The sequence below is a fragment of the Manis pentadactyla genome, chromosome 11 (assembly GCF_030020395.1).
Source record: "Manis pentadactyla isolate mManPen7 chromosome 11, mManPen7.hap1, whole genome shotgun sequence".
Lineage (NCBI taxonomy): Eukaryota > Metazoa > Chordata > Mammalia > Pholidota > Manidae > Manis > Manis pentadactyla.
The window spans coordinates 113,148,935-113,172,770 of NC_080029.1; the positions used below are offsets into that span (position 1 = coordinate 113,148,935).

Sequence of the window (23,836 nt, forward strand, 5' to 3'; positions counted from 1 at the left end):
TATGCTTCTTTTTAAATAAATACAAGCTTTATATACAGTGAAAGGCACAAATATTAAGCTTATGGTGAGAGTTTTGACAAATACACATATCTGTGCATCACAGACCCTTATCAGGATATAAAACTATGTTGTTTAGCTACATAATTTAAACCTAATTAAAATTAAATGAAATTAAAAATTCATTTTTTTCAGTCACACTGGCCACACTTCAAACACTCAATAGTCATATGTGAATATGGTACCTTACACGGCAAGAGGGACTTTGAAGATGTAATAAATTAAAGATCTTGAGGGAGATTATCCTGGATTGTCTGGGTGAACCCAATGGAAATCACAAAGCTTTTATAAGGGAAAGAAGGAGGCAGGATAGTCAGAGAAGATACAGTCTACCACAAAGCTAGTTGCTATCATATTGGTCAACACAGATATAAGGATATTTCCTTCACTGGGCAAAGTTCTACGAACATTACCATCACCTAGAAAGTTTCCTCATATCTCTTCCCCAACATCCACTCTAAATCGTCAGACAACCTCACCATAGATTAGTTTAGTTTATTTACCATGTTGCTGTGTGTACCATTACTTGGTTCCTTTATATTGCTGAGTAATATTCCATTGTAGGATATACTATATCCATTTTTCTGGTGATGGATAGCTAAGCTTTCTGTGGACGTATGCTTTACTTTCTTTTGAGAAAGTGCCTAGGTGAGAAATTGCTGGGTCATAGAATAGGTATATATTTAGTTTCATATGAAACTGTCGGAGCTTTTTCCAAAGTGGCTGTATGCCTAGACAAGTTTTTCTAAGAGCAGCAAGCCCTTGCAGGGAAAGGAATCGAATGATTACGTAGGCGCCGCCTTGTGGTAGTCTGCAGGTCCTCAGGCTCCGCCCTCCTCCCCTGCCCAGTGCCGCCGTACGTCAACTGGATCCCGATAGGCCGGTGGGGGAGGGAGGCGGAGCCAGAGGGACTTCTCGCTCTTAGGGTCGGACTTCCTCCCCGTCTGCTTGTGGCTACTCTTAGCATCCTCCGGGTGCTGTGTTCGCTGTTACTTCCGCGGAGTCAATTGCGAGGGTAGCTCTGCACTGCTCCCGGATCTCCTCTTCTCACCCGAAGCCTGCTTTTGAGGGAAGCGCTCGGGAGGAGCGGGTTTTCTTCTGTATGAAATTTCCTCCTCAAGAACTCTTTCCTTACGTCTCATCTCTTGTCTCTCACCGGTGGTCTCAGTCCAATCTCTGGCTCAATAAAAAGTAACAATGGCATTAGCACAGGACTGGGCGGTTTACAAAATGCGTTTCGGCATTATTTCATTTGGTGCTTAAAAGACCCCCTCCCCTCCACTTTACGGTTCTTTCTCTCCAAGTTTCTACCGCCTTTACAATCTAAACTTTACAAGGACAGTCTTGTAGAGTAACTGAAAGGATGCTTCGAGATCGTCCAGCTTTCAGAGCAGGACTTCACCTCTCACTGATCACTGGGTAGCAGACACTCATTTTATTGAACCTCTGGTACAGGTGTTCCTTCCCCCTTGAAATTCTCTTGACTTCCACGAGACACTCCCCTCATTTCTTCCTAAGTATTGGCTGCACCTTGTAGATCTTCTTTGTTAACCCCATTTCTTCAGCTAGATCTCTCAATGTGGGAGGACGTTTTTTTCCTTTTCTATCTTTTCCAATCCGATGGCTTAATGATCAGCTACATGCTGATTACCAATGTTACATCTCCAGTCTGCCCTTCTCCCCTGAACTCCAGACTATCTCCATTTGTCTTCCTGATAGCTCCACACGGATGCCTAACAGATGCATCAAACTCACTTTTTCCAAAGCAGAGCTTTTAATCTCCTTATTCAGTACCACATAAACCTGTTATCCTCCTGTCTTCATTATATCAGTAAATGGCACCACCGTTTTTGGCTCAAGTTAAAAACCTATGCCATATCCTTAACTCACTTACAACATCCGATCCACCATTGAAACCTATTGTTTCTGTCTGTAAAATGTTTGAATCTATTCACTTCCAGGCATCCCCATCCCACACCCTAGAGCTGGTAGCCTGTCATCTCTCCCCTGGATTATAGCAGAAATGTCCGAATCTCACTGAATTCTGGTTCCCCTACAATCCTTTCTCCAGACAGCACTAGGCTGGTTCTCTTCAAGCATATAAATCAGACTTTGCTACTGTTCTAGTAAAAATCACTCATCCATTAAAAGCCTTCCTAGGCTATTCCTCTTAGAATAAAATCCAGTCCTTACCATAGCCTGAGGCCAGCTGCCTTCATTACACTGTGACCTCAAATCTACCTCTTTCTCCGTTCAATCTGGCCTCCTTGGTCTTCCTTGAACACACAAAGCCCTTTCCCATAACAGGGTCTTTGCACCTGCTCTTTCCTCTGCATGAAATATCTTCCTTATTCCATCTCATCTCTTTTTGTAGCTATCTCTTTCTCATCTTTCAGGTCTCAGCTGAAATATCCACTCTGTAGAGGCTTCCTCCCACCATACACACCATATCCCAAATGGGCTACCCAGTTACTAATGTTTTGCTCTGTTTATTTTCCTTAAAGAACTTAACACATGATATTATCGTCATGTTCATTTATTTGCCTATTATCTCTCTCATCTCGCTTCAGGAGGGCAGATACCATGCCTGTAATACCTATGGGTTTGTGCCCTGTGTTTAGAACTGCCTGAGACATGGTGAACTCTTACCAGAAATTTGTTGAATGGATGAATCAAAGAATAACGAAACCATTCTTTCCAAGTCCTGATCCCTTTCTTTACTATCTTTTTTCCCCTTTTATTGAGAAGTAATTGACATACACTACTGTATAAGTTTAAGGTATACAAAATGGTTTGACTTACATATACCGTGAAATTATTACCACAATACATTTAGTTAACATCCATATACTCATATAGATACAATAAAAACAACAAAAAGAATTTCTCCTTGTGATGAGAATTATACTCTTAACAACTTTCCTATATTTTATACAGTAGTGTTAACTATAGTCATCACGTTGTGCATTCTATCCCTAGTACTTATTTATCTTATAAATGGAAGTTTGTACCTTTTAATCACCTTCCTCCAATTCTCCCTTCTCCATCCACTTTACTGTCTCTTGAATCTGTCCCTACCATCCTCATAAACACTGGCCAGGTTCAGGCTCCATCACCTCCAACCTGGATTTCTGTAACAACCTCCTATCCAAAGGGCTTCCCTGTGTCTCTTGTCCTGTCACCATTCTTGACATATCAGTCATGAAAATGAGGCTTTAAAAAGAAAATGGTGTAAGGCCTTGCTTCAGTGTTTCAGTGGCCCTCTGCAATTCTTAGGAGGAATTTCAAATCCGTTAAGCCAGCACTCAAGGCCCTTAGTACTCTAGCTCCTGCAGGCATCTTTCCAAACTCAGCACCACCACCACACGCATATGATCACACAAATCAGCCTACAGATCCTCTAACAAGTCACAATGTTCTTTGGTGAAATGTTTCCTCTTCCTTAATTCCCCTGCTCCCCCTTGTCCCCGAAGCAGAATACACCTCAGGCACTCCAGCCCTTCCTCTGGGAAGCAGCTCTTCCCACACACTGTGTGCTCCTTCATCAGAGTCTTTCTCAGGACTTGTCTACTGTCCTCCTGGTCCATCAGTTCTCCAAGGCAGGGCTTGGATCTTGTGTGGCCTGGTCACACAATACTGCCCAAACAGGTCATTTAGTAGAGAGTCAGGCAGGGTTGGAATCCTTGTGCCTTTTACCAGTCAACTGACCTTAAACAGCTCCAAACCTTGGATTCTTGATCTGTAAACCTTAGAATTTTGATCTGTGAAGTGAAGATAACAATTGTATCTTTTCATGGATGGATGCCTACTTTTGTGACAATTCAATGAGATGCATGTGGAGAGTTTATTAGTAACAGAAGTTCCCTAAATTCTTTTGAGTAAGTGCCAGAATGAAGTATTGGAAAGCACCCATTTAAGATGCACTCTTTAGCTTTGCTGATTAAATGATACACATGAAAAACAGACTCCATCACTTCCACAGCCAAACTTCAATGACTTCCTATTGCCCTGAGATTAAAATGTCCCCTGAACAGCCTTTAAGGCCCTCTTTACTCTGAGTTCTGTCTGCTTCTCCAGCATGGCCTCCCTACACACACACACACACATGTGCACACACACACACACCCTTTTCATGTTTCCATGCCATTGCTCACACTGTCCCCTCTGCCAAAACGCCTGTCCTGCCCTTTGTCAAGGTTTTGGTGCTCTTCATCTCTGCATTTACTGTGTCACATTTAACAGATGGTTTTCTCATCGTTTACATGCCTTTGTTCCCTGATTGTAGACAAGGATCTTAGGTCCTGTCATTATCTTCCAGAGATTAGTGTAGGGCCTGACAATCTAAGCAAGTAAAATATTTGTGTTGAATGAACGCATGTGGCGTGGAGGCAACAAGAGGGCCAGCATGGGCTGGTTGGGAAAACTGAGGCCAAAGCAGTTATTAGTGGCTCACCCACAAAAGTGACAGAGCTGGCTGGATGTCAACCTGACCTCACTCCTGCTCCCACCATGAGCTGCTTCAGTGCAACAACATGAACTCCCCAGGGTCTCTGGTCTCCTGCAGGTAGAATCTGTTTTAAGATACAGGAGTCCTAAGGCATGGGCCGCAATGGCTCCACAGCTTTGCAGACCGAAGGAATAAAACCATGTGGTGGCTGCAAGAGGTGGCTAGATACACTGACTTTCTCAGCTCCCTAAGCTGGACTTTCTTCATCCCTTTAGATACAGGACCCCAGAGCCATGCATGAGGAAAAAGTGTGTGTCCCTATGGTCTTTCCCTTTAGCCCTGGGACTCCAGGCTGCCTTTTTCATGCTGGGCTGGAAGTGGCTTGGGAGCCTGAGGGCCAACAGAAGGCTGTCTAAGGGGAGATAGGTAACTGGTGCAGTGGCTGCTATGGCAGCCAGAGCCAAAGGAGGTCACCACTGATCCCAGATGCATTTAATTCTTCTTGCGGGGGCAGGGTTGACATGGTGAGCTGAGGGGGAAAAGGATGGGGTGGGGGACAGTGTTGGAGGCTGGGGGGATATATGTAGCCAGCCACTTTCTATGGACCTCTGTTTCTCCAAGTGTAAAATGAGGATACACATATAACTAACACCATTATTTGGTGTTTCCTGCACTCCACTCCCAGCAAGATTGTCAACGCTACATGACCACCACCGTTGGGGTGGAGGTGACCTTAGATGTAGGGACCAGACAGGGGGACATCTCTGAACAATACCCTGAGTTTGGGGACCCATAAGAGCCTGGGGCAGACGCCCTGCCCCAAACGAATGCCAGAGTCCAGGTTCCCAGCACCAGGTCTTCCCATTGCATGACTCCGGACGGGACAGACTCCAGGCCCGGCCCTGCCACGAGGTTACAAGAAGAGGCCCAGTCGTCACCACTGCTCCAGCATCACGGAGGAAAGTGGAGGAGTCTCTTGGTGCCCCTATCTCTGGGTCGCCCAGGGTGGCTTGGTCCATTCCGGCAACTACAGCCTCCTCCATCCCGAGACCTCAAAGGCACAGGCGGCCAACGCCTCCGGCACTCGCTCGGTCCTGCCCCACCCCGGCTCCGCCCCCGGGCCCCACCCGCAGCCCCCGCCTCCGCCTCCGGCCGGAAGCCCCCTCCCTCTCCCCCGCCCAGTCGCCCGCACCCTTTATCTCCCCCCTGTCTCTCTCCCTCCGCGCGTCGGGGGAACCTCTCTCGGAGCTGTCCCTCCCGCTTCCTCCAGCTCCGGCTCCTCCGTCCAGTCTCAGAACCCATGCCCGCCCCGCCCAGGCCCCGCCTTCAGCCCCGGCCCCGCCCCCCGTTTCCCGCCCGGGACCCCGGCCTCCGGGCCCCGCTATTCCGCTCCCCAGGCTCCGCCCTCCGGCCCCCGGAAGCCTCTCCCCGCCCCCGGCCCCGCCCCCCGAAGTTTCTTGGGCCCCCCGTGGCTGGCGGGACAGAAAGCGAGAGTCGCCGCCCGGCCGGCTGTTGATGGAGGTGGCGGGGTTCGTGCGGCGCCGGCAGTGAGCGGCGGAGCGGCGGGACCTCAGCGGGCTCGCCATGGAGGAGGTGAGGGCCGGGCCAGGCGGGGGGCCTGGGCTGGGGTCTTCGAGCCCTTCGTGTTGGTTGGGGTCCCGGGCTCAGGCCCTTGTTCCAGCCAGCCCTCTCCCGCTGGACTCACAACACCCCACCCATACCCCACCCCCACCCCCCAGGGAGAGCCTGGGCAGATGAGGCAGGGGCGGAGGTAGGGATCCGCGTCCGGCACTTCGGCGACCCGCCCTCCTGGTCGCTTTGGCTTGTCTCACCAACTGTGGATGGACATCGTGATTTGTTATTGTTCCCACTGGATTGACGGGGAGACTGAGACCCTGGTTAGTTTGAGGACTTGCTGAAAGTGGCCTGGGTTGCTCTAATCCTGTTACCGTTGACTACGCAAGCGGCCAGGTCGGATCCTGAGGCAGCGTGTTTGTGCTTGTGTTTGGCTGGGGAGGGGGGGTGTCTGCGGGTTCTGGAGTCCCAGTCCCAAGGAACCTTGAGGCTGTGACCGTGTCTGGAGGCCAGAGAAGTTACATTTTTCTCCGCAGTGTAAGTCCCCGAGTCCCTAGGCCCACATACGGGCTGATCCTGGCCCTGGCCTTCCCCACGTCCCTGGGAGGACTGTCTCCCTGGAGGAGCTGGGCAGCTGGACTAGCAGTGCCTCTTGAGCCTCCCTCTTCCGCCTCGGGATGCTCTTGGTCTGGGCTGGGGTCATGCGCTCTGGCCCCGCCCCTTTACTTGCAAACTGAGTTCTCCCAGCAGTCCCAGCGTCCAAGCACACAGCAAGCGCTTAATGTACATCTGTGGGATGAATAAATTAGAGGAGGGGCCTGCTGAATCTGGAAGACTTTGCTTCTTGTCCTTTGAGGGAAGGGGATGAGTCTTTGCCTGAAATAAGGGGTGGGGAGGAAAGATGAAGCCTTCACTCTTGGGGCAGCCAGGCCAGCTGGGGAGCCCTGAGTGGACCAGGCTGCCTGTTGACCCGGCGGTGCCCATCTCCCTGCTTCCTGGAGCCATTCACTGTCCAGGGTCAGCCGGAATGGCTGTCAGGGTTTCCTGCAGGCCTAGCCCTGCATTTCTTTGGGATGGTAGATAAGTCACTTCCCCTCTCAGCCTGCATTTCCTCTTCTACAAAATATAGGGCCTGGCCTCCTCCCTGAGTCCTGACTGGTTGTGGCCCCTTCTCTCAGAGTGGGTGGAAGGAGGGGGCAAAGTCAGGCCTCTTTGATTTGCTGTGGTTTTTTGCTAATAGGGGCAGGGCTGCTCCCCCACACCCAAGCTCCTGCTGTGAGAGCTCTGCTGTCTGGCTGTGGTCCCTCCCCTTCTCCCAGAGGATGTGGGACAGGATTACTCCATCTCCTGATCTGCTCTGGCCCCTAATTAAGGGAAGTTCTCCTGGGGCCTCCTGGGCCAATGGTTTGTTTCGTGGTCAGCCCAGCCCAGCCCAGTCCAGCCCAGCCCAGCGTTGCACTCCCTCTGGTCCTGAGTTTCTAACATTACTACTTACTGACTCCCAGATGCCAAACGCTCCCTGCATACCTGGGCCATCTAGGGTCTTGACAACCTCCTCTCCCAACAGCCAGGGGCTCCCTGTCCCCTACCTTTGGCATCTTGAACTGTTTCTTTGATTTCTTCTGCCAGTCACTACCCCCTGTTTCTCTAGTCTCTGCTCATCTTTGTTTCTCTCAAACACCTCTTAGATCATAGTCACTCGGTCTGCCCCACCACCGCAGGCTGGCCTCATCTCATTCCCACATGGCCACTTTCAGTCCTACCCCCAGCTCTGAGCTTCCTCCCTGTGCCCCAGCTACCCTGGTGCCAAGGGCCCTCAGCCTCAGTGACCTTCTCTGTGTACTGGGTTGGTAGTCCCCATCAGGCTGAGGCTTGGTGAAGTAGGTGGGTCTAGACACTAGGCATCTGTCCACTTATGTTTCCAGGGCCTCAGTTTTCCCATCTATAAAATGAAGAAAGTGGGCCTTCCAGAAATGTGATAATACATATGCAAAAGCTATGAAAATGCAAATATCGGTGGGGAATTGTTGCTGCCACTGGAGTAAGGTTGAAAACCCTGGACCAGGCTTCCTGTCTCTGCCCTGGGGCCCTGCCTCCCTGCCCTGTGGAAGCCATGCCTTTCCCTGCTTGCCTCCCGTGACTCCAGGCTCCCATTTCCTTAACCTTTCTAGAGAGAGGAAGGGCAGCATCCTGTCCCTGCACTGGTTCTGTGGTCTTGAGCTAATCTTGCCCTTTCTGGAGGGTACTTTCTCATTCTGTAGTTGAAGGGGTTGAGACGGTAGATACCGTTTGTGCCTTCTCCTCTGGGCCAAGGTGTGTGTCTCTTTTCCTCCTCACAATCCTACCAAACCCCTGCCTTCTGCAAGGGCTTCCCAAACTAACCCAAGCTCTTACCCACCTGAGGCCTAGGCCTGAGGTTTCCCTCCGGGTAGGTGCTATGTGCCTCCCGACGGTGGGGCCCTCAAAAGCAGGGGATGCCCACCCAGCCCTCAGACTGGGAACTTCCTTTGTGCAGGGTCTCTGTTGCCCGCATCAGACTGGAAGTTCCCCCAGGGCAGAGCCTCCTCTGCTTCCTCTCTCTGATTGCTTCATCACAGGGCTCTGACATGGTGGGTTCTTGGTGGAGTTTGGTCGGCGCACCGTTGTGTTTAGTCAGAAGGCACAGGCTGCTTATAAGCTCCCTGGGATGTGAGGTGTCCACAAGGTTTCTTCTGCTGGCCTCTGTCCCTCTGCCGTGACCTGTGTTGTGCTTTCTACCTGCTCTCTTCTGTGTGCAGGGTCAGGGTGACCTGGCATCTTTCTCTTTTCTTCTTTTTTGTTAATGAATGACCCAGAGACCCTCCCAGCTCAGGGGAGCCAGGCTGGTGTGGGGAAGAGGGGGCGGGTAGGGGGTGCCTTAGGAGCTGCTCACAGTGGGCAGGGGAGGGCCTGAGTGAGGAGGGACGGGAGAGGAGAGGGCAAAACCGGAAGAGCACTAAGTCAGCTGGTCAATAAGGGCAGAGGAGGCTGAGAAACTGGGCTGAGCAGGACAAGACCTCCCCTGTGAGCCCTGCCAAGCGGAGAGGCTGCTTATTAAAACTCACTGGGGCACAGCCAGGCCCCCTGGTGGGAGAGTGTCTGAGGGGCACGGAGAAGGGCTGAGTGGAGGGTGGCAGCAAAGAGGACTCAGGCCTCCCTTCAGGTGGCTGTTGATGTGACTGATTCCTGACAGGGAGACCCTCCCTAGGCTTTGGTTCAAACCACTCACTCCCCGCAGTCCTAGAGTGCCTTCGAGCCTCAGTCCCACCCTGGTCCGCTCATCCCTAAAAGCCCTGGACTTGCTGCTCCAGCTAACCCAGCCACGATCGTCCCTGGGCAGTGCTGCCACACCCGTAGAGGACAGGGCTCAAGGCACAGGGTTCCAGCCTTGCCCTCTGGTAGCTTCCAGCTTGCACAAAGTTATCATATGTCAGGCAGTGGGTAAGGCAGGCAGGGGAGGTCCAAATGGAGAGAACTCAGAAAGGGGTGTAAGATCCCATAGGGTAGTAGGTGGGCCCTTGAAAAGTGAGAGGCAAGCTTGGAGCTCTGTGGTGGGAATCCGGGCAGCTTTACATCGCTCAGTCCCTACTGCCTGATTTAAGGGAGACCAAGAGTCCACAGGCCTAGGAGTGGCCAACAGTGCCGTAGCTGCTGACAGAGGGGTGTGATGTGTGGATGTGGGGTGGGGTTTCCCATTTCCCACTTCTTCCCTTCCAGCCTGGGGCCTGGCCAGCCTGTAGGGCTCATTGGAGGGATGAGGTCTCTGTGGGTCACACAGCGGATAGGGCCTGAACACAGGGTCTCTGGTGATGTGGGGAGGTTGTGGGGGGGGGGTGCATGATAGGATGTGAGACTGTCCCCCTCTTGTCGAAGTGCCCTAAAGTCCTCTCTTTCTCTGGTTTGGGTCACTCATAACTGGCCTGTAGGCAAGCCTCCCACTTCCTCATTCTTCCATTTAGGAAGATCATTTGGGACCATCCTACTTCCCCATTTCTCTTGCCATCTACAAGTTAGGGAGAGACCTTGAGGTGGCCCCATACCTTCCTGGAACTCCTGGGGCACTGAGGCCCAGCAGCTAAGCCCAGAATTCTTGTCCTGAATTCTGAGCCAGGCCCAGGGAGACTGTCCCTGAGAACCAGAGGGGATGGCAGTGCAAGAGCAGTAAAAATGACAACTCTCATTTCCTAAGTTTGGGGTATTTTAGGCACTACTTTATATACTGTATCTTTAATCAGCAGCAAACGTTTATTGAGCACTTACTCTGTGCCAGACAGCTGTCTAGGCACTGGGGATAGAGCAGTAAACGAAAATCCCTGCCCTTATGGAGATATAATCCATGCAACTTCTGTTCATACCTCCATTTCGCAGATGAAGAAATTCAGGCTTCGAGAGGTTAAGTGACTTGCCTCTGGTCCGTGTGACTTGGGCTTCAAAGCTCAGACTCCCAACCCCTGGAGTATGCAGTTCACAGGGGGGCCACAGGGAGAACCAGGCTGGGGCTGCTCTGCCACGACAGAAAGCAGGGAGGCCGTGCCCTGCCCAGCCCCATGACAGCACACACTTCTATTTGCCTGGGCTTGTCCTCCCAGAAGCAGCTGTGGGCACAGGGTATCCCTGGGGAGAGGCGTGCTCCTTCTAACTGGGGCCCCTTTTTTTGAGCTTTATGTAAATTATAAAGTAGTCAAAATTAGTCAGTGCTAATTTCCTTCTAGCATCCTCTAGATTCTGACACGTTTGTGACCCCCTGTCCTTCATCTTCCCCTTCACACTCACTGCTGTGGGTAACAGTCACTGAAGCAGAGTAGTTAGCAAACTCAGTGTATTTTTATTTTCATTTCACAGATATTTCTTGAGCACCCGTTATGTGTAAAAGGAAAAGTGCTGGGGATCAGAGCTGAATATGACCCTATCCAGTTAGGTACATACCTGACACCCAGCCACCCAAGCAGGTAATAGAGGGTCACAGGATGTCAGTGGCTGTCCTGGACGCTCCAGGGTAGCTGCCCATGTCCAGGAGAAGAGCTTGATTGACCTCCTCTCTCAGGTTGTGGTCAAAGGCAAAGTCCTGGAGCCCTCACCAGGTGGGGTGGCCACCCTGAAGTCGTGGCCTGGGGCAGGGAAGAGGGCAGAGGAGCCTCCTGTTATGGGGCAGGAAGCAGGGGCTGCAGAGTGGGCTCCGTGGTGGGGGGAGTGGGGGAGAGGCAGATTAGCTCTGCCTGCCTGCCTCTTCCCATTCTTCTGTCCCCTCTTCCGAGGTGCCGCTCCCCCCACCTGAGCTAGATAACCCTGCTGTTCTCTCTCACTCCCTGCCTCCTTCACACCCCCTTCACCACTTCCTTACAGCATTTCACATTTGTTAATGGGTTTACATCTGGCATTTATTTGTTCCCTGCAGTGCCTGCTCTGTGAGGGCAGAGATGCGTTATTTTTATTCTCCGCCTACTTCAGCACCCGTGAGGTCGTAGGCACTCAGTACAAAGTTTGTTGACTGGTTGAATGAATCCACAGGGAGCAGAAAGGTGGAGTGGGAAGAACATGGATTCACAGACCCAGTTTGAACTCTGGCTCTGCTCCTCCAGCTGTGTGGCTCTGGCAACTCACACCCTCTCTGAGCCTCAGTTTGCTGTGACATGTGGATAATGATGTTACTGCTTTGAGGGTAGTTATGTGCATTAAATGAGATGATATGTGCACAGCAAAGTAGGGTGGCTTATTATAAGGCGGTGGCTACTGTTATGACTGTACTGATACTGGATGAAGGATAGCTGCCGTGGGAGTGGTGGGGAAGCTCTTGTGGGACGATATCAGTAGGTGCTCAGCAGAGGGCTGCGGCCCTTGAGTAACCTGTGGACTGTGGGGCCCTGTGGCAGCAGCCCTCATGGCATGTCTGGTGCTGTCTTACAGAGTGTGAAGGAGGGGTGCGAGAAGCCTCAGGGGGCGCGGATGGTGGACAAGGCTGGCTGGATCAAGAAGAACAGCGGGGGCCTCCTGGGGCTCTGGAAAGACCGTTATCTGCTCCTCTGTCAAGCCCAGCTGCTGGTCTACGAGAACGAGGTGAGGACCTGCCTGGCCCTGAGGTTGACCGTACAGGAGGCAAAGTGGGGGCAGCCCAGGCCAGCAGGAGGACCCCAGAATCAGGACTGGAAGACCTGCTCCACTTGTGACATGCTGTGCAACCCTGGGTGAGGGCCTGCTCTTCTCTGGGTCTCTATGGCATGGGGACAATGCGTGCACTGTAACTCCTTGCCGCTGGGCTGGGTCCCACATGAGTGAATGTTCCAGAAAACTGAAGCTTGCTCCATTCAGCAACCAGAGTAGAAATAATCCTTGGCATTCATGCTTGTTTGGAGCTCTTACATACCTCTCAGGTAGTGCTCACAGTAGGCCCATGAGAGTGGTCACCTTCTGCAGAAGAGGATACTGGGGCCCAGGGTGGCCAGATCACTGTTCAGCAGGTCAGTGAATGAGGAAATACATTCTTGAACCAAATCCAGCACTCTTGCCACCCAGAGATGCCAGCAAGTAAACTCTAAAACTTATTTTTGATGGAAATCCTCTAAAATATGTTGAATATTCTTTGATTTCTTCAACAGAAGATGCTGGCCTACACTGAGTCTTAACTTGGTGGCTCTGAGCCCCTATCATCAGAGAGCTCCATACCGCCAGACTGTACTTTCCAGCTTTTCTTCCTCCTTTAACATCAAGCTGCCAGTTGTCACTCCTGTGCCCTTGTGCCTCTGGCAGCCCTCCTGACTTCCCGCCGCAGACTTCTGCCCCTTCTCATTTCAGTACCTTTGGAACTTGGACAACCAAGGGTGCTAAAATAGTGTGTTAACTAAGAGTCTATGAAGCTGTGGGTGAAGACCTGAGGAGAGGTGGCTTTTCCTTGAAGACGATGTTTTTGTTCTGGGTTTGAGGCTCTAGGAAGGCCCATTCACTGGAAACAGGAAGGTGCTGTATGCCTTTGGTAGACGGAACGCGGAGGGAAGGCCTGGCCAGGGCACAGAGGAGGGGGATCCGGCCTGTTTTCCGCCGTCCTCTCTCAGTGTGCCTCAGGGTATCTTGGCAAATTCATGGCTGTCCCAGGCCAAGAGAGGTCGGGCAGCCAGATCTAAGTGTTTAAAGGCGCTGCTTTTGAGAAGCGCCTTGCCACTCCCCCCTGAGTGCCAGGCTCATGGAGTTGGGTGGCAGAGAAGCAGCTGGGGGAGGGCAAGGGGGTGAGTTGTACAGACAGCCCCTAGAAGTTCTAGACTGCTGCTGTCACAAGATTAGGATGTGCTTTGGCGGTGGCAGGGGGATATTCTTAATAAATCAAGGGGGTTGTCACAGCTTCTTCCAGTCGCAGCTGCCATAAGTTGAGTGACAGGCCCCCAGCTGTCAGCCCAGCAAGCGCTGCCAGCCTCGTTCTGCGCCTCCTCTCCACATCTGGCCATCCCTAAATATGAAAATCTAAATCGCACCTAAAAAAAAATCACTATTAAAAACCTCAGTGCAGTTTCAAGAACTTAGCACTCTGGGGTGGGGGAGCTTGGCCCAGGAGTAGGAATTGAGAAATGCTTATTAATTCAATTCTTCTTTCTGATGTAAGGAACCAGGCGAGTGAGAGTGGCTCTTGGCTGTTTCTTTGCTGTCAGTGAAGCTGACGTTCCAAAAGTGCTACCCCCACCCAGTGCCTGCTGGGTTACCCGCTTTTCTGAGCTGAAGGGCTGGATGACTCAGCATTTCGGGTGGGAAGGGGACCCAGGTCAGGCAGCCATGGGGAGCAGCGGGTGGAGAGGGGCCGACGTTTTGTTCCCAGATAGAGGAGGGTATGTTCGGGCCAGCAGCTGTCCAGGTGGGGTCAGCTGTGCACATGGGGCAGGTGAGCTGCTTTCTCTGAGGCCTGGGTCTTCCCTCAGGCAGCATCCTGGAACATTCCTCTGGTGTCCAGGAAGGAGGGGACTTCCTGGGGTCTCACTCTGGGTCAGGCATTCAGTCGAGCAAACTGTCTTATGTATGTCCCTCTTGAGGGCTCCCTTGTAGGGCGTTGTAGGGAGAAGGCGCTGTAGAAAGGAGGGCACATGTGCAGTTTAGGGGAGAGACAGAGATGGCCAGCAGGGAGGTAGGACTGCTTTTCCCCATGGCTGAGTGTCCCTAGCACCTAGATGCTGGTACCTGGCAAGTGCTTTGTGGGTGGGGGACCTGAGAGCAGGGACCGAGACTTGGGCTCATGGGGGTGGGCAGGGGAGCTTCCTGGAACAGGTGGAGTTTACTAGCCTCTGTGTTGAGTGGAGAACCTGGAAAGGATTGGTGACTAGGGGTTGAAAAGAGATGCATGGAGGCAAAAATAGGGAGAGAGACCTGATCGGATCTGAAAGGGAAGGATCAGGTCTCCTTGGCCAACTGTTCCCTTTTCCTTGAGGGGCTGAAGAGAGAATAGGTCAGTAGTTATCCACCTTAGCTGTACAGTCATCTGCTTTGGAAAATACTGATGTCTGGGCTCCACCCCCCCAGAGATCCTGATGGAATTGGCCTCGGATGTTGCCTAAGCACTGGGTTTATAAAGCTCCCAAGGTGCCACCAAGATTGAGAACCTCTCAGGTAAAGCAGAGGTTCTCAAACATTTGCATACGTCAGAATCACGTGGAGGGCTTGTTCAAACTCAGATCCCCCGGCCCATTCTCCTAAGGTTAGGATTCAGTTGGGAATGGGGCTGAGAATTTGCATGTCTAACTCGTTCTCTGGTGGTGTCGCTGGCTGGGGCCCCACACCTGGAGCCCAGAGCAGCCTGTTGCTGTGGAACTGATCTGGTTGTGAGGAGGGTGGTGTGCTGGAAGAGCTCTGGCCTAGGAGTCAGAGGACGTAGGTTTGAATTGGCCCTGCCCCTTGTATTTGGGTCTGTGCCCCTTGGGCAAATCACTTTGCCTCCAAGGCTTCATTCTCTTTCTCTACAAAATAAGGCAAAATACCCAGGCTCTAGCCTTCAGGGTCATAGAGATGTGCAGGAGAACCTGGGATGCAAAGTGCTTACTAAGTGTCGGGTTTCTTAGTATATGCAGACTATCATGGAGGGAAACTGGGGCATTTCCTCTGCAAACAACCGAGTCACTGCCTCCTAGATACTATACCAAAAACTGCAGTGCACCGAGGCAGTCCCTGCATGGGTGCTCTTGCTGCCCCTGTGCATGATGTCCAATAGCATTCCTTTAAGCCCCCCACCCCAGGGCCTGCATCTACTTCCCTGCCCTCGGAGGTGAGAATGCAGCACACCCAGGAAGTCCTTCCACCTGGGTCCCCCTGGAAGAGGAACCAATTGACCAACTTTGAAGGAGGAACTAGTTCCAGGAAGCTTGCTAGGGAGGCACCTGGTGGGTAGAGCCCATGTGGAGGAAATACTCAAATGGCAGGCCTGGTAGGCAGGACGGCAGCCCAGTCAGTGTTCTGCAAGGCCTAGAACGGGCTGGCCACTTGCCCTCCGAGTAATGAGGCCTCGGGGTGGCAGGCTGGGGTGGGGCTGCCCTTGAAGGAACCCTTGCCCTCTGTTCTGTAGGGCACGGAGAGTCAACTCTCACCCCAAACTCAGGGTCAGTGGAGGGAGATGCCAAGTGGGGAAGTCAGTTCAGGATCGCTGTGGTAAAGGCAGGGCATGTAGGCCCAAATATGCCTTGTTCACACTTTGCTCTGGCCTGGAAAGACTTCTTTTTTTTCCTTATTTTTTGATGTCTTGCTCCCTCTTCTAGGCCTCTTGCACGAATCTCTGCCTGGCCTCTAGGCCTTCTCGGGGCTGCAGGTACCCTTTTCTAAGCCTCTCCAGCTTCCACTGTTTCCTCCTTTGGCCTTAGGTGCCTCTGAGTCAGTCCTACCCCAGAACTCCAGGCTTTGTGCCCCATTTCTAATGCCATGGTGAGCCTTGAGGCCATCCCTCCAGCCCACAAGCACTGAGCACCAGCTACATGCCAGGTCTGAATACTGTATCTCGGTGATTGACTGGTTAGCCCGAGGCCCCCTCTGACCAAGCGATGCTGTCATTGAGTGGGGTCAGGATCTGGGGCAAGACCTGGGTGCTTGAAGATGTTGGTGCATCTGACTATGACCAGTTCATGTTCCTGTCTCCCTCCTCAGGATGAGCAGAAGTGTGTGGAGACAGTGGAGCTGGGCAGCTATGAGAAGTGCCAGGACCTTCGTGCCCTTCTCAAGCGAAAACACCGTTTTATCCTGCTGCGATCCCCAGGGAACAAGGTAGGGCTCGCTGATGCCTGACCTCCCTCTGGGCCAGGGTCTGCTTGGGAAGATCACCCTTGGAAGGCTAAGACAGTCTGGGCCCCTGGATGCAGCCTGCGGGGTCTCTGTGCAGTGTCTGAGACTCAAACCTAGGGCGCACCACAGGTTGGACCTTTTGCTCATTTTGTCCTGGGGTCTCCCCAGCCCCTGGGTGATAGGAGATGCATTTAGGGCTCTGCTGAGTGCTCTGGTCCCTTTCTCCTTCCAGGCCCTGGGGCCTCGTTCCCAGGCTGTAGTTGGAAAGTAGCCTTTTGGAGGTGGGGCCCTTGGTTTTCCTCCACACCTTGGGCCCAGGAGGCCCAGGGCTGAGGCAGGAAAGCTGGGGAGGTCTTCACTCCACCAGGCCCCTGGCACCCTGACACAGCCAGGGGCAGAAGGGAGGGTGTGGCCTCCCATCATCCCAGCCTTCCTGGGTGGGCCACCCCTCTTGCCCTCCATCCTGGACTCAGTACTCAGAGACCTGCAGCCCCCCAGCTTTCCTCCACTTGCTTTTCTTTCTTGGTTGAAGTTGAAGAAGGTCTCTTGCCCAAGAGTTTCTTTCCCTGGGACATGTTGTGTGTGCAGATGAGCTTCACTGTTTGTACCACATTTCTCTGGCAGGGAGTCTGGGTGAATGTTGAAGTGGAGCATAGTTTCACCGATGTCAGGAGGGAGTTCAGATTTGAGGCTGGCGTGTACAGCACCATTCTGCAGCTCGTGCCCATCTGCAGCTGGGCCACGCCTCACCCCAACCTCTGCATGTCACGTGGAGCCTCACAGAGTGAGGCTGAGTCACAGAGGCGGGGGCTGGGGAGTGTGTCTGGTCTGGGCCTGCCATAGACCATTCTGTTTCTCTCCCAGCTTTAAGGGTCAGGAGCCCAGCCCTCTGTGGTCCCCAGGGCTCTGGGTTCTAGAGGAGACTACAGTGCTTTACTCATGAACCCTCTGTCCCACTCTGCAGTAGGTGGGGAGCAAAGAAGCAACTGTGGAGCTCTAAGAATTTGGGGGTATTCCCTAGGGTAGGGGCCAGGTTTACAGTGTCAGGAGGACTCACTGGGCTGGCCCTGAGTTTCACTTGACCTCTGCTGCGTAGAGCTCTTTGAGGAGGAATAGAGCTATGTTTTGGTATTTCAGACCCTGTAGCCAGTACTGTGCTGGTGCCATATTTGTGTATGTGTGTTTGAGAGACATGCAGAATATGTTTCATATGAAGGTCTGCCACCTGTGGGCCTGGCCCATGTGTGTGCACCTCTCTTTGGAGGTGAGACTAGCTGGCTGTGGGTCTGTCTGGGTTTTTGTGTGTCTGTTGGTGAGCTTACACGGTGTGGGGTGGAGGGGGCCCTTCTTCTCCCTCCTCTGCCAGCACTGCTCTGTGGGCCCCCTCCGGTCCCCAGCTCTGAGAGTCAGCTGGTGGTGGGCTAGGTGGGCCAGGCCCAGCTCGGGGTGGGACATCACCTTCAGAGAGGGCTCTCAGTGCTGCTGCGTTCTCAGCTGCCCTGGCCAGCACCCTTCCTTCCATCCTCCAGTGCTGCTTCTGAGAGTCCAGGTTGGCTCCAGGTGCCTCTGGGAGCAGGACCATCAGTCGGGGAGGTGGGGGCTAGGGAGCAAGTGGTGGGGGCTGTGGGGCTGTGGGGGGGCAGCACACCCTGGTTCCAGTTCGGCCCCCTGACCCTTGCCACCCCAGGGGCTCTTAGAGAGGGGCTCTCCAGAGGTCAGGTGTGAACCGCCCAGAGCACCACACCCCCCACATTCTCTCACCCTCCTCTCTTATCGCCCTGGGTGTTCCCCATCCTCAGAGAGGCTGCCAGCCAGCCAGGAGGTCACACGACCCCGGCTGTCTGGTCCTGAGGCTGCCTTTTTTTCCTCTCTAATCAAATAAACAAAGGCTCCAGTGTCTTGCACGTCCCTCTCCCCCCTCGCCTCCCCATCCCCACGCCCCTGCCATGAGGTCACAGGCAAATGCTGCCAGGAAGCAGGGTGGCCTCTGCGGGGCCTCGCTGCCCTGCCGGTCTCAGCCAGCTTGGCCCTTTCCTCTTTCCTGCCTCATCTCTCCCCCTCCCACTTTGTTCCTCTCTCCCATTTTGCGCCTCCACCCCCATTCCCAGGCTCTGTGAGCCTGTGCTTGGGCCAGTCCTGTTAGCTCCTAAACTCCCAGCAGGGCATGTGCCCTTGGGCTTCTTGGAAGGGCCTGGGAGGGACCTGTGCAGCCTGTGGCTCTTCAGGACATGGGGGTCAGGGGGCAGGAGGAGCAGCTTCTTGGTATTTCACCTGTTCCTGTTCTGATCACTTGCGTAGGATGCCTGGCACATTCAGCCAGGAGTACAGGCTTCCTTAGGGTGGGGCTGGGTCCCATTTCACCCCCATTTGCCCTCCTAGGGGAGCCCTGTAGCCAGCAGAGGAGGCCCCTGAGATCACAGGGAGCAGAAGAGGACAGAGGCTGAGCCCCCACTGCCTGCCTCAGGAGGCTGGCCAGCAGGGAAGCGCGGCATTTGGGGGGGTCCGCTGGTCCTGCTCCTGCGCCCGGGGCCACGCAGGATGATGGGACTAGAACGCAGAGCATGACTCCCAAGCCAGGGCCCTTTCTCTGCCCCACTCTTGCTCCATCTGTTGCTGAGTTCAAGTGTATGCCTCTCAAGCTCGCTGGGATGTTGAAGTCCTGCACCAGGCAGGGGCCCCACCAACTTGGGACCTGTGAGTAGGAGCTGCAGCTGGGGTCTGGGTACCCGGCCCTGGGCTGCCTTTCTGGCAGCCCCACCACAGTCACAGGGTTGGGTGGGCCCTTGCGGAGCCGGGATGCGGGGATATCCCTCCCTCTGCTCCTGGCAGCCCCGAAGGCTGGGCTAAGAGGCAGTTGCCAAGGTGCCCTGGGGTTTCTGACTTAACTGCAGATCTGCTGCCAGGATCAAATTTACGCTGGTCATGCAAATGAGTGTTTGGCTGTGCCTGGCATGGGGAGGTGGATGGGACCCTGGGCCCTGTGCAAGGAGAGGGAGGTGGCAGCCAGGAGGAAGTTATATAACAAGGATGCTGAGGGGCCAGGCGACTGTGATGTGATGTCACATAACTGGGAGGGTGGCCGGAGGGAAGGCGCTACCTAACACCAGGCCCAGGGGTGGGCAGGCTGGCGACCCGCCCGGCCAAGAACTAGGGCATCTTGAGGTCAGAGTGGGCAGCGGCCCAAAAACAGGGCAAGGGAAGGAACCTTGGGCCAGTTCATTCATTAACTGTTTTCTGAGTGCCTACTATGTGCCAAGCCTTGGCTCTTCGTTATGTTTGGTTCCCTCAGCATTGCTTCGTGATGGGCGTTAATCCCTTTTTCCAGATGAGCAAACCGGGACTGTTTTGTCTAGAAGAAAGGCAATGATGGTAATTCCTATTACTGAGCACCCACTCTGCCCAGCTCCAGATTCGACACTTTAGATACATCATTGATCGTCACGGCTCCCCAAGGCCGGTCGTGCTGGTGTTCTCCTTTTACAGATGAGAAAACTGAGGTTCAAGCCAGGTGTAAGTGGTGGTCTGTCCAGCTCAGAGGCCCTATGGCTGTGTCCACTGTGCAAGGTGGCCCCACAGTTGGGATGCCCTCACTCTTCCACCGTTTCCTGTCTGACCTTGGGTCCTAACAGGGAGGGGCTTTCTGAGCTGCCCTTTGATTCTAATACAGGAGCTCAGAGGTCCTGCCCAAAGGGTCCCATAAGGTGGAGTGGGGTGGGGTATAGAGTCAGGAGTCAGGAGACTACTTTAGGCTACCTCGGCCAAGTCCCATCCTATCTGGTGAGTCAGTTTACTCATCTCTATGATGAAGGGGTTGGACTTGAACCCCAGGGCCCTTTTCTCTCAACAATCTATGATTCAAGGCCAGAAAGGTGACCGTGGGACTTTTTCACTTGGCCAGGGCTGGGTGTGGGGCTCTGGGGAGCTGCAGGTGGCCCTGGTTCCAATGAGCCTTTGCCAGCAGGCACCCCTCATGCCTGTCACTTCTGTCATGTACTCAGCCTGTTATAGGCATGGAAGGGGAATATTCCTTCCTCCTTCACAGAGAAAACTAAAGTCCAGGGGTCAGGCAGCTGGCCTGAAGAAGTCACATGGGGTGAGACCAGAGCTGGGCTCTTGCCGTGGGCCAAGGCTGATTCTAATCCAAATCTCTGGCAGCTGCATGCTGGGAGAGCCCTTTCTCTGCTGGGTCTGCCCTCTCACTTGCCCTGAAGCCCTGGTGCCAGACCTGCTGTTGTGTTTTGCTCCTGACCAGCTGTGCTGGGGTGGCTTTGGGATCTGGGCTGGGAAGCTTTCTTAAGAACCAAATGTGAGCCCCACTGAAGAGCTGCTGTCCACCCTACCCCTGCCTTCTGCAGGTCAGTGACATCAAATTCCAAGCAACCAGCTGGGAGGAGAAGGAATCCTGGATCAAAGCTCTCAACGAAGGGATCAACAGAGGCAAGAACAAGGCTTTCGATGAGGTGCGATGCAGTCCTGTGGCCAGCACCGCGTCCCCTTGCCCACCATGTGCGATCGCAGAGAAGACCCTGTCCCCCCAACCCCAGACAAGCTCTCCCTTACAGCAGTGCTGCAAACACTAGGGCATCTGCTACTGTTACCTCTGTTAATCCTCACAACACCCCTCAAAGTAGGTGGTAGAAGGTATGGATGAAGAAACTGAGGTGTAAGGAAAATAACTTGTTTTAAATTAGAAAGCAGGTAAGTGGTAGGGTAGAATTTGACTGGTTGCAGCCATGCATCCTTTCCAATCCATGCTCAGCTGAAAACAGCAAGTGGGCCCAGGCCAGAAAGGTCTGGGAAGTGAGCTGAGAGCCCCAAAACTCACTGTACATTTCAGCCTTGAAGTCCAGGCTGGGTGGGCCCTCAGCCAGGGCCTCCCCAGGTCTGTAGGGACCACCCAGCCCCCTGTGCTGCCTGTGCGGTAGGGTGGCACAGTGTAGGCTGTGGCAGCAGTGGCCACGATCAGACTTGGGCAGGCAGGGGTTCCCTGGGGCCAGATCTCTAAGGAGGATTTGTCTTTGACTTCATGGATTCATAACTATTTGGGCTAAAAGGGACCTAGGGGTGACCCCTTGGACTGCAGAAGACTGAGACCCAAGGGGAGCAGATCATCCCCAGCGAGTCCCCTCTTAAGACCCAGATCCCCTGACTTGCAGCCATGGCTCCTGTGCCATGTTTTATGTGATTGTGTCAGGCTTAGCCCTTCACTAGCTGAGGAAAGTAGCCCCATTTAGTGGGCGAGGCGTGATGGGACGTATTGGGGGCGTTTGAGACCACGGGAGCATGAGTATGGGCTGGGCCACAGCCTACAGGCTTAGTGGAAGGGAGTCAGCTCCTCTACTGAGGGTGAGAGACAGTTGAACCCCCAGGTGGGCCTGCCCCTGAGCCTGCCCCAGAGGCTGAAGAGGCTTAGCCCCCCTCCTCCTCATAGGGACAGGCCGTCCTGGGGTTCAGTCTGGATTTCCCATGTGAATGTTACTGTGCGGCTTCCTGGCTACTCCTGGCCCCTTTCCTATTGTCAGAGAGGAGATGCTGCCCTCCAGATACCCTGGTCCAAAGGGGCAGAGGCCCTGTTTCTTCCTGGGCCAACCCCTGGGGTCCTGGGAGAATGACTGGGACCAGGGTGGGCTTTTTCTAGAAGACTTTTTCAGGTACCAGGGGATCATGGGCTGTCCTCTCCCACCCCAAGCCAAACCCAAAAGCAGCCTTAAGGCTGCTATTTGCAGTAGACTGAGGGGCAAAGGCTAATAGCCATATTCAGGCAGGAAGACTGAGAGGCAAAGAGGGCAGCTACAGAGAGGGAGAGCCCCAGACAGACGAGGGATGACAAAGGCAGCGCAGAGACAGGGAGAAAAGCAGAGGTCCAGACAGGGAGATGCCCTATACAGAGGGCCAGGGATGTAGTGCTGGCCCTGAAAGCAGGATGTGGGGTGTAAGCTGCCTCTGAGTTGGGTTAATGCCTGGATATTTCCTCCTCTCCCCAAAGCCTGGTGGGGACTTACCTCATTTCTTCTCCTTCCCAGGTAAAGGTAGACAAGAGCTGTGTCCTGGAGCACATGACACGGGACCGGGTGCGTGGGGGCCAGCGGCGCCGGCCACCTACCAGAGTCCACCTAAAGGAGGTAAGACTTTGCCCCTAGCTTGGACAGGTGGGAGGTCAGGTGACTCTGGGACACCCGGCTCCTTAGGGTGGCGGCCAGGCTTGGGGCCATCTTTTTTCTGAAGATTCCTGGTGTTGAGGCTTCCTGAGGGGTATGGGGGAGCCTGTGTGTGGAGGTCTGTGTGTCACATTTGTCCAGGGTATAGATCTGCCTGCTTTACCTGTTGGGTGCACGTGTTGGCTGTAGCCAGAGTTGGTGCCTGAGGGAAACTGAGACCCCAAGACTAGTCCTTGCTTCTGAGAGCTGAGCTTCCAGCTGGAGAAAAGAGCTTTCCACGGACTGCTCCAAGTAGATCTGCTTAGTCTCTGTACAGAGGAGGGCTCTGCAAGGCTGGGCGGAAGGGACCACACAGGACCCACTGGCACTCGAAGGACAGGAAGGGGTTCGATTGGCAGACTTGGCAGGAGGTGGATCCCTGACGGAGGGAATGGCCTGAGCGGGGCTCGAGGCAGAAGAGTTCAGAGGGTGCAAGTCCCTCTGACCTGGAGATTGGTCTGGGAAGACGGGGTTGGGGGAGGAAACTGTGGAGGCCTTGAATGCCGGGCCTGGGGACAGGCTGGATGATGGGAAGGTACGTTCCAGAGGGCAGTTGGAGGCCCAGAGGAGGTGGGTTGGGTTGAGGAGGGAAAAGCAGGGTTCAGGCTCCAGGAGGGGATGAAAAGGGAGGGGCTGACGGAGAGACCCTGGGAGGCAGGAGCCACCCAGGCACCCGACACAGGGCTTGGGGCGGTGGGCTGAACAGAGAAGGGGGTTTGTCAGAGGGGCCCCAAGCCTGGAGACTGTGAATGGAGGCCATGGGCACAGGGAATTTGGGAGAAGTCATGGGCAAGGGGAGCCTTTATTCAGACCAATGCAGGGATAAATTCTGGAGGCCAAGGAAGGACCTCAGCAAATGCTACTTTGGGGAATGGGGGGACAGTAGGGAGCCGAGGAAGAGGAAGCCAGAGAGGTGAGTGGCACTTCCAGAGAGAGAAGGACATGGGGCCTGTGGGTGGTCAGCCAGGTTGGCAGCCACAAGTCACAAGGGCAGGACCGAGGACAAGGCAGGTGGTGGCATTCACAGCATGTTTCCTTGGAGAAGGGGTCAGCTTAGCACTGTCATGGGAGGCAGAGCCGGGGCTGCTGGAGGAAAGGGGACAGTGGGCGGGAAGAGGGGGAAGGGAAGGGGCCAAGGTCACCGGAGAGCTTGTTTTTGAGATGAGGCGGCCTGTTCATGTCTGTCAGCTGAGGGAATGAAGCCTGCAGAGGAAGTGACCCAAGTGGCCAGAGGGAAAAGGAATGCCTGAGGGGGGGCCATCTGGGAGGTACAGGGCGAGGGCCCCTCTGAGAAGAATTCAGAGAA

At 53.9% G+C, this 23,836-nt stretch overlaps 2 protein-coding genes across 3 annotated transcripts in view; one reads left to right on the forward strand and one right to left on the reverse strand.

Annotated features, from left to right (window-relative positions):
- LOC130679614 (uncharacterized) lies at window positions 1-6,090 on the reverse strand. Its single transcript, XM_057488898.1, has 2 exons — window positions 5,697-6,090; window positions 1-1,233 (listed from the first exon to the last, which is right to left on the reverse strand). The coding sequence occupies exons 1-2, from the start codon at window positions 6,088-6,090 to the stop codon at window positions 1,196-1,198; spliced, it is 432 nt and encodes a 143-aa protein (XP_057344881.1). The 3' UTR covers window positions 1-1,195.
- PLEKHO2 (pleckstrin homology domain containing O2) overlaps window positions 5,960-23,836 on the forward strand; it is a 25,208-nt gene continuing 7,331 nt past the window's right edge. Inside the window, exons 1-6 of one of the 2 annotated variants that reach the window (XM_036932279.2) lie at window positions 5,987-6,097; window positions 10,940-11,046; window positions 12,002-12,151; window positions 16,199-16,315; window positions 20,689-20,793; window positions 22,357-22,455. In XM_036932279.2, coding sequence (XP_036788174.2) covers window positions 12,041-12,151; window positions 16,199-16,315; window positions 20,689-20,793; window positions 22,357-22,455 — 432 coding nt within the window. In that variant the 5' untranslated portion in view covers window positions 5,987-6,097; window positions 10,940-11,046; window positions 12,002-12,040. Of the gene's footprint in view, window positions 6,098-10,939; window positions 11,047-12,001; window positions 12,152-16,198; window positions 16,316-20,688; window positions 20,794-22,356; window positions 22,456-23,836 lie in introns of both variants that reach the window. The other variant, XM_036932278.2, reaches the window with a different exon arrangement.

Bases quoted from the DNA above. Each gene is read 5' to 3' on its own strand.
- LOC130679614 (XM_057488898.1), bottom strand. From the start codon at position 6,090: ATGGCGAGCCCGCTGAGGTCCCGCCGCTCCGCCGCTCACTGCCGGCGC. The intron at 1,234-5,696 runs GTGCGGGCGACT...TTATTGAGCCAG, and splicing joins AGACAGGGGGGAGATAAAGG to AGATTGGACTGAGACCACCG.